Source organism: Gadus morhua, chromosome 10 (genome assembly GCF_902167405.1).
Source record: "Gadus morhua chromosome 10, gadMor3.0, whole genome shotgun sequence".
Lineage (NCBI taxonomy): Eukaryota > Metazoa > Chordata > Actinopteri > Gadiformes > Gadidae > Gadus > Gadus morhua.
Genome location: NC_044057.1, coordinates 18,143,515 through 18,157,509, shown reverse-complemented (window position 1 = coordinate 18,157,509; position 13,995 = coordinate 18,143,515). Strand labels below are relative to the sequence as shown.

Sequence of the window (13,995 nt, the reverse complement as noted above, 5' to 3'; positions counted from 1 at the left end):
AGAACACTCGGCGGTCAGGGCAGGGCGGTCAAAGTGATTTGCCGCAATGTATTCGTCACTGCACCAATATATCAATGCGCCCAACGGCATCCAAGGTATCCTATTTTCTTATGTTTATGCTAAGTAAATATGATTAGGCATGATTATGACAACTATTCTATCTACTGATAACGATAAATGGTGAACTACCTGTTGTCTGTATCGATAGTGTCAAACGTTTCCCAATAGTGTGTGGATCTATATGAAAAACAAGTCCCGACCCCCTCCGCCATTTTACATCTCACGCAGCCTCATTGTTGTGAAGAAGATTGCAGAGAATTCCTTCAAACGCATCTCCGCGTTTTAAGTCGATGTATACGACTAAGTAGACACACCCGAATTAATTTAAAGCTTGTTTAGGTAATGGTTCTCGCTATACACCGGTTAACCAACATTTACGACAGATAGTGCGGCAGTGACACTGCAGATCGCCGTGTTGTCCTCCGATCGGCTCACTCTCTCCAGGGTACGGTGATCTAAAGGTTAGCGCGCTCCCTCGGTAACCTCATGGTTCTAGGTTCCTCCGAGACGGTCGAGGGTTCTCCGAAGCCCTTCTTCAAACAATTCACCCAGACCACCACGGCGGAGGACTCGAAGACCGAGGCGATGACGAGCTCCGTGGGGAACGTGGCGGACAGCACAGGTACCTACTCCCTCCTTTAGCTGTATCCTATCTCATAGCGAGCTGGTGAGGCTGCTGGTCGTCGCAATGAAGGCCGCAGTGTCCCCACCATTGCTTGTATGCGTCAATTAATGAGTATTCTATCATTGCATGTCAAACAACCCCAACATAAAACGGTTAATTAGCCGGTTATTGTGAGAAGGTGAATTAACGTTATTACTAATATGACTGGGACTTGGCATATGTTAAGATTGCTTGACGGTTGTGGGTTCTCATTCTTAACAATAATGGCGGCAACTTGCATGTTAAGGTAATTGATGACTGAAGTCTACTTGGGTTTCATCTTTACAGGATGATGGAAATTCACACACACACGTGCGCGCATACACGCAAACGCGCATACACTAACACATACATTGTGGTTTTATTGCATCGCCGGTATCTCAACAATGCACATTATGTAATATTGTGAAAAGCTAAAGAAAAATCACAGCAAAGAGAAGCCATCACGCATCAGTGAAATAGATGACCCGCATCTCAAACTCTTAAAAATGGCATTGCATATTCATTTTGGAGTGGTGGCAAACGAGAGCGGTTTGACATCTCCTCTTTTAAGAAAGGCTGCAGACAGACGCCTCTTATCCTTAAATGGCATTTATTTTCAATTATCCATTAGCCATTTATCGTTCATTTGCTCACTTGGCAAATGGTTTTAATCAGTCCAAAATAGTATATTTTTTCTAGTTACATGTAAGCCAACCTTAACTTTAGCCCTACTTGTGCAAAGTTTAGCAATATATAATCTGTGTATTATTTTTACTTCTACTGCCATTTCTTTAATCATTTAAATTGTTCATTTCATTAGAAAATCTGAGTGTCATTCTTTATTTTAATTTGTCCAGACCATTTACTCCCATCTCTAACATGTGATTTTCCCCCCTCCTTGGGTCGGGTTGGTACTCCAGAACCAACGAAACATATTCTTTCCTTCCAAGGGCTGGCAGAGTTGGCGCACCGCGAGTATCAGTCAGGGGACTTTGAGGCCGCAGAGCGCCACTGCATGCAACTCTGGAGGCAGGAGCCTGACAACACAGGCGTGCTGTTGCTCCTGTCCTCCATCCACTTCCAATGCCGTAGACTGGACAGGTGAGGTGGCGGGGGCGGGAGATGTATCGGTTCAACCTACACATAGCCGAGGGAGGCGGGAGCAGTGCTGGCTCTTAGCCCGATGTGACTTTGACTACAAGGCAGCTTGGTCCTTTTGGAGTGTCACTCGCAGCTGCTGAGCTTGCTTTTCGAGTCCTCTGTCTATATTGGTCAAGTGTTTTTGAAGTGTCTTCCCGGGTTTTCACTTTCCTAAACGTTCTTCAGTCACATTCTTTACAGGTTTCCGCTTACACTTGGTGCTTTCAATTTATTCTTGTACATGGGTTTGCAATGGTGTTATGAATGATTCATGGGTGCTGATTTTGTTCGTTCAAGTCTATTGGGATGACCTGATCAAAGCAGTATGTATGTCATTATGTACGGTAGAGTCTATTGAAACTATTTATCTTTGAATATATTGTGTTCCAATGGGTTGTGGTCAGGACCAACCGACAATCAATTTCCCCCCCCCCAGGTCTGCTCACTTCAGTACCTTGGCAATCAAGCAGAACCCAATGCTGGCCGAGGCCTACTCAAACCTGGGCAATGTTTACAAGGAGCGTGGACAACTGCAGGAGGCCATCGAGCACTATCGCCACGCCCTGAGACTGAAGCCGGACTTCATCGATGGATACATCAACCTGGCGGCGGCGCTGGTGGCGGCAGGGGACATGGAGGGAGCGGTGCAGGCTTACGTGTCCGCCTTGCAGTATAACCCGGTAAGGGATGCACACACACGCAACACACACTGTGTGTCTGTCTTCCTGTAGATCGTTGATATTAAATTATGTTCAGCTGTGATGTATTTACATATTTTTGTTTCCTCTTGCAGGATCTTTATTGTGTCCGTAGTGACTTGGGCAACCTGCTCAAAGCCCTCGGGCGGTTGGAAGAGGCCAAGGTATGTCGTCCGGGGTGACACTCGCAAAGCCGTTTTGTATTATTTCATTTTTTTTGTATTTTATTTTTAGCAATATAGATTTTTTTTATTTTTTTTTATCGCAGCCTCATTTTTTCCCCCATTTCTAAGTCCCATGCCAAGCCCCTACCATGACCTCACCCAGGCTCAGCTACGGCCTCCCAACTCCACCTTAAATACCTCAAACTGTAGCTTTCCCCTTACATAGCAGGTTAAACCTCCCACACATAGCCGATAGGAACATTAAGGAGACTTAAAGGATTGAGATAAATATTTTATTAATCTAGTCACTCAACAAGTCATACCTTTTGGTCTCTGTTCTTCTCAGATGACCTACGTTGTTCTTCAGATATATAGTATAACTAATGGCACCTTGCCTTTGTCTCCGCCTCTACCACTGGCTGCCATAGTCTCAAATTCCCTTCGTTGTCCCCTGACCTTTTTTACTTGGTCCGTCCCACCCCTTTCAGGAAGAAAGGCTCGAATTCAAATTCAATGAGTGTTTTAAATCGAGTTATATTTTTGAATCAAAGTTCTCTATGCTAATTAAAGCAAACTGTGGAGGAAAATCGCTGGCTCGGTCTTTAAGGAATAAATGAACTGACGTTAGTTCATCTATGCAATCCAACAGATAAGATGGTCTCTAAACATAAAGATGTACTCCATTATCATCCACTTAAGCCCAAATAGAACGCCGGCTGTCTCGGCACAAAACGTACCTCCTTTGCTTTAACTCTTTTTTTTGTTTGTCTAGTACTTTCTCACAATCCTTAGTCTGGGTCAAGCTCTAAGATGTGGAGTCGTCGCTCTGGTTGAAGGCCATCTTATCTGGTGCTAGAGGGGGGTTCAGGAGTAGGGAGAAGCTCCAGGGAGACTCAAGCTCCCCCTGCTCTGTCGCCCCGCCCCCCCGCGCGCACGCTAAGGTTCGGTGGAGTGTGCGCGCTCATGAGCTGTCTTCCTGGCCCTAAGTGATGCCCCGTCATGGCTCTTTCGAGGCCCTCCCGCTGCTCTCACTATAGCCTCAATCAAGGGTGGGTTGTAACCACCACAGGCCCCTGCTCTGTATCTGTAACCAACCACCCCGGGGCGGTGGGTAGGGGTGTTTGAGGGTGGGTTGACCTTCTTTAGGGGCAGTTTGTTCCAGAGGCTGGGGTGTGGCCGGCACTGCGCCAGGCAGACAGCTCACTATGTGCATTCCACCACCTGCGTCAGATGCTGCGTTAGAGAGTGGACCATGAAACCGTGCCGAGCAACAGCAATGACCTCTTCATTTCAGAGCTGTGGAGGCATCTAGATACAAATGATTAAACCGCAGGCTTCTTTTCCCCCCCACAACAATCTCATTGGCCAGGAGTCAAGAAAGCAGGACAGGAAAAATATATTTTTTCATTTTGAATATGCAATGATATGATGCCCAAGGAAATGTGATCAGTTCATTTGGGGAAGATCAAGCCAGCAACCCTTCCGCCTTTTCTAAACTTTGTTTAACTGGTTTAAAACTACAAAACAATTCATAATCACAAGACGTCAAAGCCTTTCTTCCCTCCCTTTTACCTTTTTGTTCAGGCCTTCTTTTGTGTGAAAACCATTCATTGCATGGATGAAAGTTTTAAGTACATTTTCCGAAGTTCAACTGATACGTTTTTGTTTCGACATGAACACAAAGATTTATCTTTTTTTTTTTTTTTTATACAAACTTTATACTAATGATCTTGTGTTCTGATCTTTGTCTCTTTTGGTTTCTTCCACAACTGATATTGTTATTTAGAAGGTTTCAGGTGGGTGGCTCTATTCCTGCGTAGGTGCCTGCCGGAAAGGAACACTAGGGCAGCATCAGTCCTCCTCTCCAGTCAGCTGCGGCCACCACTCTGACAAAGTCCAAACATATGGTAACGGGTTTGTAACTGCCAGCTAAAGACAAAAGAACAAAAACAAAACCACCTTCTCACTACCATGATCCTCTTGTCTTGTGGCTTCCACAAAAAGACAAACAAAAAAAACAAAAGTAACCAAATTAAAAGTACGCTACCAAATCCTTTTTTCCAAGATTTGTTCTCAGCTCTCTAGTAAACCAGACACTTGATTGACCTGTAAAAAAAGAAAGTAAGAATCCTCTAACACATGTTGTTTATTTTTCCTATTTTTATTTGTTTTTCCTTTATTCGGGGTTGCAGCGTTCTGATGATCATACACGTAACGCGCTGTGAGTCTGCAGTAGCGCACGGGCAGCGCAGCGATTACTTCCCCCAAGCGAACCAAAAGGAACCATGCGCAAGCAAGCGAACCCATGCCCCCCTCCCCCCAGCGAACTTTTCTCGGCCTGTCTGTTGCGGACCTTGCCCAGCCCTCAGCCAGCTTGCACCTCAGCATCCTCCCACCTCAGACGAGATACAATTGACTTTCCCCTGGTTCTCACTTAACAATTAACCAATCACCATGGCCCCAGCAGCTGTTTGTTGCGCAAAATTGATTCGTTACCAAGATCACGCTTGACTTGTGGCCGTGATCACACTTGCCCCGTCCAATATGGTGCAAAAAGGGGAGACCACAGAAGCCGTGTTCTCCCTGCCTATCTACTGTCATGAGGTGGGTGCTAACTGTGTGCCAGCTCGGTGCTGTTGGGATAAGCCAGGGCCTCTGGGCCTGCAGCCGTCTCTACTGGCCAGACAGCAAGCGCAGCGAGCGAAATGTACCCCTGCGGGGTCGCGCAACTAGCAGAATGAGGGAGATGGACGCCACACCTCCGCGCCTGCGTGGATTTGTGCGCATGCATTACAGGGACCTTCATCTGCCCACAGTGTTCTTGATCCAAGGTTGTGAGAAAATTCTTAAAAAAAAATGAATGCATAATGATTACAATTTGGCTACGTTCTTGAGCCTATTATGTATTTATTCCCTCTATTCATGCCAGAGGACATAACTGTTGGATGAGGACCTGTGGGTGGGTTGTGGTTGGATCAGCGCAGCGTAGGAATAAGCAATGCAGCTTAGCGCGGCAGACACAAGCGCACGCAAGCCCATGCTGCAGACTCGCTTTTTGCTTATTCGGAGAGTGGTGTCTAATTCTGCTTTCTGGCCTTTCTTTTCGTCCTCTTCTCCCTTTACCTCTCGTCTCCGACACATCTCTCTCTCTCAATCTGTTCCTCCATCTATTGTAAACCCTCTCAAGGCTTGTTACCTGAAAGCTATTGAGACTCAGCCCAACTTCGCTGTGGCTTGGAGCAACCTGGGCTGTGTGTTTAATGCCCAGGGCGAGATCTGGCTGGCCATACACCACTTTGAAAAGGTCAGTGTTCACATTTATAACGTCCCCATTTTTATTATTAAAGGGGACATATTATACCAGTGTGGTTAGCCTTAAAGGCCGTTTCGAAAAATCGGCCCCATATGACATCACTAGTAGGCGTGTCCACCTAGATCTGTGCTGGATAGACGAGCAACGTTTACTTCAGTCCACTGGGTAGGCTGGTAGATTGATCTATCCAGCGCAGATCTAGTCGGACACGCCCACTAGTGATGTCATATGGGGCAGATTTTCGAAACGACTTGTAAGGCTAATCACACTCACACCTGGTGGTATAATATGTCCCCTTTAAAGATATTTCATTGATGTATTCTTCTCTATCCATTGGATTTTAATGACATTGGACCTGTGTCTCTGTAGGCTGTGACCCTGGATCCAAATTTCCTCGATGCTTACATAAATCTAGGCAACGTTTTAAAAGAGGCTCGCATCTTCGACAGGTAGGTGTGACATTCGTAATGTAAAGCTGTAAGACGACATTGTAATTACATTAACCAGTGACACCATCCTTGCCGCGCCCATTTATATTTAGAAAAATGCGTCATCAACGTTGCACACCTTGATCACCAGTCCCGGCGTCAGACTACGCCTTCATTAACCCATCGCTCGTCTATATGAAGCGGTTTTTCTAAACCAAGATAGACTCTAGATTCTATTTTTCAAGGGTTTTGTCAAGAATACTGTGGGAAAATGGGTTACTACGATCAGAATGAAGGGTACTTATCAGATGTAATTTTCCTGTACACTATTAGTTTAGGATGTTTTGCCATGGCCTTATTAATTTTGCCATAATCTTTTTTTTTTTTTTTTTTTGGATTCATCTTGATTCCTACGGTTAAGAGTTCTTCTGACATTATTTCGTCCTTTGAGCTGTAACTACAAGACCTGTTCATCATTGCTTGTATTTGTCCATTTTCAGAGCGGTTGCCGGCTACTTGCGGGCCCTGAGTCTAAGCCCCAACCATGCTGTGGTCCACGGAAACCTGGCCTGCGTCTACTATGAGCAGGGACTTATCGATCTGGCCATTGACACCTACAGGCGCGCCATTGAACTGCAGCCCCACTTCCCTGACGCCTACTGTAACCTAGCCAATGCCTTGAAGGAGAAGGGCAATGTAAGAAATCCAGCCAAATATAGTTTTGGGGTAATTGCCTGTCTGAAAAAAGACTTTCTCCAAATATAGAAAAGACGCATTACTCAACATCTCAGACCTTTTTTTAATCCTTCTCGCTTACAGACCCAGGTTTCGGGGCATCCCTGCCTTTCCTGATTTGAACCTTCTATGTTTTCTCCAGGTATCTGAGGCGGAAGACTGCTACAACACGGCGTTGCGTCTGTGCCCCACCCATGCCGACTCTCTCAACAACCTGGCCAATATCAAGCGGGAGCAAGGCAACATCGAAGAGGCCGTCCAGCTCTACAGAAAAGCCCTTGAGGTGAGGGCCGCAAGGACTCCCACGAACCTAACCCTAAAATACGTTATTCCATGTGTTCACACATTGGCTTTGTTTTTTGCCAACAGGTCTTCCCTGAGTTTGCTGCGGCTCACTCCAACCTGGCCAGTGTCCTTCAGCAGCAAGGCAAGCTGCAGGAGGCCCTCATGCACTACAAGGAGGCCATCAGGTGAGCGACTCGGGCCGGCCAACAAACAAGCAAACCGTGGCCGTGTTAAGATTAGTATTTTTTTAACATTACGTATTTGTCCCCCCATTTAGGATCAGCCCCACGTTTGCTGACGCCTACTCCAACATGGGCAACACGCTGAAGGAGATGCAGGACGTCCAGGGAGCCCTGCAGTGCTACACCCGGGCCATTCAGATCAACCCCGCCTTTGCCGATGCGCACAGTAACCTGGCTTCCATTCACAAGGTAGGCGTAATACCTGGAACTAACGGTTCAGTCTTGACACATAACGGTAAAAGAGTAATTATATCGTTACTCACATGGCAATCTTTTTTTTTTTAGGATTCGGGCAACATTCCAGAGGCCATTGCTTCCTACCGCACAGCTTTGAAACTCAAGCCAGACTTCCCCGACGCCTACTGCAACCTGGCCCACTGCCTCCAGGTACTCATCGCCCCCCGCTTCTTGGGCCCGGCTCGGTCTGTCGACTGTGTGCGGCGTGTTTCTAACGCGGTCTCCTCCTCCCAGATCGTCTGTGACTGGACAGACTACGACGAGCGCATGAAAAAGCTGGTGAGCATCGTGGCCGACCAGCTGGACAAGAACCGGCTGCCCTCGGTGCACCCGCACCACAGCATGCTGTACCCGCTCTCCCACGGCTTCCGCAAGGCCATAGCCGAGCGCCATGGCAACCTTTGTTTGGACAAGGTACACGCCCTGATAAAAGCAAGTACATTTTATATCCTACTCCGTTGGCTTGCAAGGTTACTGGTAATGGCTGGGGCTGTCTGCAGGGGTCATGTGCTAGGTAAGAGTAGCGTAGTGCCTGTTAAGATTGGTATGCTGTGTTTTTCCTGGGAAAATATGATGACGCCCTTAAAAGCAGATTGGGGACGGGTGTGTGCAGGGTTATGGGGTGTACGTTCTGACAATTGTGGACATGGTTTTGTGAATACTTTAATCCAGTGTTTTGCATTGCTGTAACAGACACACATGCCAGTCAGGATACTACTGCTCCCGCTGCTTAGGAACGGCTCTCCTGGTGCCACTGTATGCTCATACCAACGTTTCCTTCAACAGATTAATGCTCTTCACAAGCCCGCCTTTGAGCATCCCAAGGACCTGAAGGCCAGTGGAGGTCGTCTGCGTATTGGCTATGTCAGCTCCGACTTTGGCAACCACCCCACATCCCACCTGATGCAGTCCATTCCTGGCATGCATATTTCCGACAAGTTTGAGGTGAAGGCCTTTTCAGAATGAATTCCGGTCTACTTCTTGAGACTATTAAAACTATCAATGTCGTCTTTGCACTGTGATTGATGGGCGTGACTAAACTTCCTTTATTTAACTTGGATTCTCAAGGTGTTCTGCTACGCCCTCAGTCCAGATGACAGCACCAACTTCCGTGTGAAAGTAATAGCTGAAGCCAACCACTTCACAGACCTCTCACAGGTGCGCGTCCCCCCCATTTTAATGATCATCCTGGGATTCTTATCGTCTTGATTCATACTGCGGGTTTAGCCATCTTATGCTCATGGGTTTTTGCCCTCAAACAGATCCCCTGCAATGGTAAGGCAGCAGACCGAATCCACCAAGACGGGATCCACATCCTGGTCAACATGAACGGATACACAAAGGGCGCCCGCAACGAGCTCTTCGCCCTGCGGCCCGCTCCAATCCAGGTCGGTTCAAGGCCTCAAGTTTCTGTCAGGCTGTACGAAAACAAGGAACACAATTAATAGGGGTGGGAAAATAATCGATTCTTCGATGCATCGCGATTCTCGCTAGAACGATTTTGGCTCGATGCAGATGAATTAATATATATATTTTTCTTTATTATTATATATTTTTTGCCTGCTGCAACATTCTATATATATACAAATTTTTTTTTTGCATCGATAATCGCTTCAGAATCGAATCGTTGACCTCATAATCGGAATCGAATCGTGAGGTGCCAAGAGATTGTGGCGGTACAAAGCTGTGGGTCAGCCAAATTAATGTGGATGTTCTTCCCCCATCAGACCATGTGGCTAGGGTACCCGGGAACCAGTGGGGCTCCCTTCATGGATTACATCATCACAGACAAGGAGACGTCCCCTGCGGAAGTAGCCGAGCAGTACTCTGAGAAGCTGGCCTACATGCCCCACACTTTCTTCATTGGAGACCATGCCAACATGTTCCCTCACCTTAAGGTTTGTTGCTTCTACCGTTTTTAGTTTTTTTTCAGTTTGAATTATAGTCTTTAAAAGTGACAAAGGCAGTATTAAACATTCAAACACGGATCCAACGTTTTGGTCTTGTCCCAACAGAAAAAGGCAGTGATTGACTTCAAGTCCAATGGACACATCTTTGACAATCGCATTGTGCTGAACGGCATTGATCTGAAGGCCTTCTTGGACAGTCTGCCAGATGTAAAGGTTGTGAAGGTAAGTGCAGTTCAATGGGCCATATACTTAATCATACCACTTTACGTTGACTGTAAGAACACACGCGTATATAATTATTTAAATGACCTTTTTTCTTATTATTCTTGGTAATAATTCCATTTTGTGTTCTTCCCAATTTTACTTTTTGCCAGATGAAGTGTGACATCAACCAGGAGACGGTTCCTGACGCCAACGGAGCTCTGTCCATGCCAGTCATCCCCATGAACACAGCCGCTGAGGCCATCATCAACATGATCAACCAGGGCCAGATCCAGGTCACCATCAATGGCTATACCGTCAGCAATGGCCTGGCCACCACACAGGTGAGCAAAACCTGCAGAGGAATGCAAGGCATTGACTTTCCATGTAGGGCCCAATCAGAGTCAGACATTTTTTAAAATTTAACCCAATTTACTTCAATTTGATCAAACTAGAAGAAAGAAAAAGGCTCTAAAACTGCCAGTAATCCATCGACATGGCCAAGAGCAGCCCTTGAATGAACTATGCTGCTTTTCCAGATAATTTCAGCCAACCGCCTTGTAAAGTCTGGAACATTGGCCAACCAGGTATGAGGTGTTGATCAGACATAACCAGAACTCTAAATCTGGTGGGATAATTGGTGGTGTGGTTTGGTGGTTACTGGATTCATACTTTCCTGGTCAAAATCGAAGGGCACTCTCAAAGCAACTGGTACCTGAAAATCCTAGGGGTGCAACGGTTCCCGTCAAAACCACACAGGATCTCGCGCACGGTTCGTTGCGCACGCGTGACCGGACCGTGGCTGTGAACAAAAAAACAAACCAAACTCTGACCTCACCGTTACACCCCTAGAAGACACCAGTTGCCCGCGGTCCATGGCTGTGTAAGCGTAGCATGCCTCTAAAGCACCATGTGATGTGGCCCGTTTAGATCAACAACAAAGCCGCCACTGGAGAGGAGGTACCCCGCACCATCGTGGTGACCACCCGCTCCCAGTACGGCCTCCCCGAGGACTCCATCGTCTACTGCAACTTCAACCAGCTCTACAAAATCGACCCACCCACCCTGCAGATGTGGGCCAATGTAAGGACTGCGACGCGTTTGTCCCGCCTCCCGATAGGATGGGCACGGTTGATACCCTCGTCTTAGGGCAGCCTGGATGTTGTTGCCCTTAATTCATTCTTACTCAATTGTGTTTTTCTGTCCCCATTTGTTTTTTTAGATCTTGAAGCGGGTGCCCAACAGTGTGCTGTGGCTGCTCCGCTTCCCAGCCGTGGGCGAGCCCAACATCCAGCAGTACGCCCTGAACATGGGCCTGCCCGCCTCCCGCATCATCTTCTCCCCGGTGGCCCCCAAGGAGGAACACGTCAGGAGGGGGCAACTGGCGGACGTGTGCCTGGACACCCCCCTGTGCAACGGCCACACGACGGGCATGGACGTCCTCTGGGCTGGGACTCCCATGGTTACCATGCCGGGTAAGAGCACCGGGTCACTCATAACGGCAGTTTAAAGCATGAGAACTGAAGAGGTTAGAATTTATATATTTCAAGCGGTTAAGCAAGGGCGCAGGACGGAGCAAGATTATGAAACTCAACCAGCAAAAAACTATTTCCCCTCCCTCCCTATATTTATCTGCCATTGTAAACTAAAGTATTGCATTCACTCACTTGTGATTGACGGGCAAGATAGTTTCCCCAAACCCGTAAGAGGAATCGTTTCCTGTGTCAGAAATTAGCAGGGAGCGATCTAAAATCTCAATTGGCTAGTACAGAGGCAGGAGCAGTCAACTCAAAACATCACAGCGGATTTCACTAAATAATGGCGAATGTTTAGTCAATTCTTAAAGAGATAAGAGTTGTATATCCAAAACACTCAATGCACAGAATGCTATCTCTTAAATCTTACAGCACCTTTTTAAGGACATGGGCTACCAAACTGTTATGACCAGCTAATGAGTTGTTTTCATGTTCTTGGTTTAGGAGAGACCCTTGCATCGCGTGTCGCTGCCTCCCAGCTCAAGTGTCTCGGCTGTCCCGAGCTCATCGCTCCCAGCCGCCAGGAGTATGAGGATGTCGCAGTGAAACTTGGATCAGACATGGAATAGTAAGAGCTTAGCTTGGTCACATTATGTTTTTGGTGATGATGCAGACATTTTGGCTACAATAACTACTCTAGGGTTGTTAAATTAAAGACGACTATTTGTATGTGTTTTGGTTCTGAAATGGTTGCCAACTAGCGGTTGAAAAACGATGCAAAGATAATGAGGTGTGGCCAAACATTTGCATTCAACTCCATTGTCCCTTGTCCCATGCGTTCCCTGCAGCCTGAAGATGATCCGGGCTTGTGTGTGGAAGCAGCGAATCTGCAGCCCCCTGTTCAACACCAAGCAGTACACCACAGACCTGGAGAAGCTCTACCTGCAGATGTGGGAGCACCATTCGTGTGGGAAGAAGCCGGATCACCTCATCAACTTCCCCCAAATAGAGAGCAGCCTGAGTGCTTGAACTTTAAACCCCATATCCCCCCCCAACACACCCCACCTCATCTCCTACTCATTATGGGTTCACTCCATCGCATATCCCTGAATGTTTGTGGTTTCCCCCACCCCGACACCTGTTAAAATGAATTTTACTTGTTGAGGAACCGCACGTGTCATTGTGTGCCATCGCCTCACACAGCCGGTCCTGAGCCAGATGGAGATCCTGAGCCTAAAAACTCTTCTGAGACTCTTAAAATATAATCACAGAATCGTCCTTGGTGTGTGTGTGTGTGTGTTAACAATGGAATGCCGGCACTCCCCACCCTTCCCAGAGCTTGGAATCTATTTGCGGATTTTCTTTTATCCTGTTAGTATGTAAGTGGACTGAACTGCTGGCCTGATGGGGTGAACAACCGGCCCCCGACATTGTGATGTTGACCCACTTTTAATTGTGTTTTGGTGGCTGGTGGGACAATGCTGCACAATAAAAAATGTAAACTTTGACTAAAGTTGAATCAGCTTTACGAAAAAGCCCTGTAAATGGTCATGGTTTTCAACTGCTTTTTACTTGTTTTAAGCCACCTTTAAATGCAAAGTCGATGTGAAAGTTTTGAGAATGGACTTCCCCATCAACAAATGCCAATTTTAAGTTGTTTTTTCTGGCTCATCCGTATCGGTTTTCTGCATTGATGTCACTGTGCTTACAAAGACAATTGGGACAAAGTTGGGGAAAGGGGAGTTTTTTTCGTTGGTATTCACTAGAATGGGCCGGTATTTCTATATTCACCAGATTTTATTTCAATTGAAATGGGAACAACCTAGGTAAGTATTTTCGAGTTTTGTTTTGTATGGTATGGTATGCTCTCAGTGAAACTACTTGGCTCTGATTTAAAATAAATAATGAAACGTTAAACTGACTTATTTGTTGTTTGCTCTATAACACAAACACAACACTGGCCATTGCTTGAATTAATATGGCTGCCTTAACCAGAATGGTATTTTTTATAACTTATTCTACAAGGGTTGAGTAAACACTTCAAAGGACTGAACCCTGTCAGTCAAACACTACGGTAAAGTGAGAATCAGTTTTGGATCAGTTGATTTTGTGTTTTGCGCTGACCGTTCAGTAGTGAATAACATTGATTGCTTGCTAATATTACCTGCATCAATTAAACCCCTGAACCCCGGATTAAAATTTCCGGATTTCGGGCTTGGGTTTACCAAGATCGTGCTTATGATGAATAAAAACTCGGAAGATGTTTAGTTAACATAGCTCAAAGTGTTACTGCCCCAATACTAATCTATATTTCCATTTACACTGAGAATTTTTGTTAATAGAATAAATAAAACAACAGCAAAATATGTTTTAAGTAGGCCTAAGCCTGATTTATGATCGCCAGTTAAAAAGGTGCAATACAAAAATAATTAGGGATAGGCAAATAATTAGAAAAAATGTC

General features: G+C 46.2%; 1 protein-coding gene across 12 annotated transcripts; it reads left to right on the top strand.

Annotated features, from left to right (window-relative positions):
• Nucleotides 1–270: 270 nt before the first annotated feature.
• Nucleotides 271–13,455, top strand: ogt.1 (O-linked N-acetylglucosamine (GlcNAc) transferase, tandem duplicate 1). 12 transcript variants are annotated; one of them, XM_030367811.1, is made up of 23 exons: nucleotides 271–682; nucleotides 1,657–1,807; nucleotides 2,283–2,526; nucleotides 2,640–2,708; nucleotides 5,896–6,012; nucleotides 6,391–6,470; nucleotides 6,950–7,175; nucleotides 7,327–7,467; nucleotides 7,554–7,654; nucleotides 7,747–7,900; nucleotides 7,997–8,098; nucleotides 8,183–8,380; nucleotides 8,735–8,893; nucleotides 9,017–9,106; nucleotides 9,211–9,336; nucleotides 9,676–9,846; nucleotides 9,964–10,080; nucleotides 10,233–10,403; nucleotides 10,599–10,646; nucleotides 10,990–11,142; nucleotides 11,282–11,534; nucleotides 12,039–12,162; nucleotides 12,383–13,455. In XM_030367811.1, exons 1-23 carry the CDS (start codon nucleotides 547–549, stop codon nucleotides 12,561–12,563), a joined length of 3,312 nt encoding a protein of 1,103 aa, XP_030223671.1. In that variant the 5' UTR covers nucleotides 271–546; the 3' UTR covers nucleotides 12,564–13,455. The 12 variants fall into 12 exon arrangements, with proteins under 12 accessions (XP_030223671.1, XP_030223669.1, XP_030223668.1 ...); XM_030367809.1 differs by having other exon boundaries at nucleotides 1,627–1,807; nucleotides 8,183–8,362; XM_030367808.1 differs by having other exon boundaries at nucleotides 1,627–1,807.
• The last annotated feature ends 540 nt before the right edge of the window (nucleotides 13,456–13,995 follow it).

Excerpts from the sequence above, each read along its gene's own strand:
- ogt.1 (XM_030367808.1), top strand. The coding sequence starts at position 547 with ATGGTTCTAGGTTCCTCCGAGACGGTCGAGGGTTCTCCGAAGCCCTTC. Across the intron at positions 6,013-6,390 it reads CCATACACCACTTTGAAAAG|GCTGTGACCCTGGATCCAAA; the intron begins GTCAGTGTTCAC and ends GTGTCTCTGTAG. Across the intron at positions 8,099-8,182 it reads ACCTGGCCCACTGCCTCCAG|ATCGTCTGTGACTGGACAGA; the intron begins GTACTCATCGCC and ends TCCTCCTCCCAG.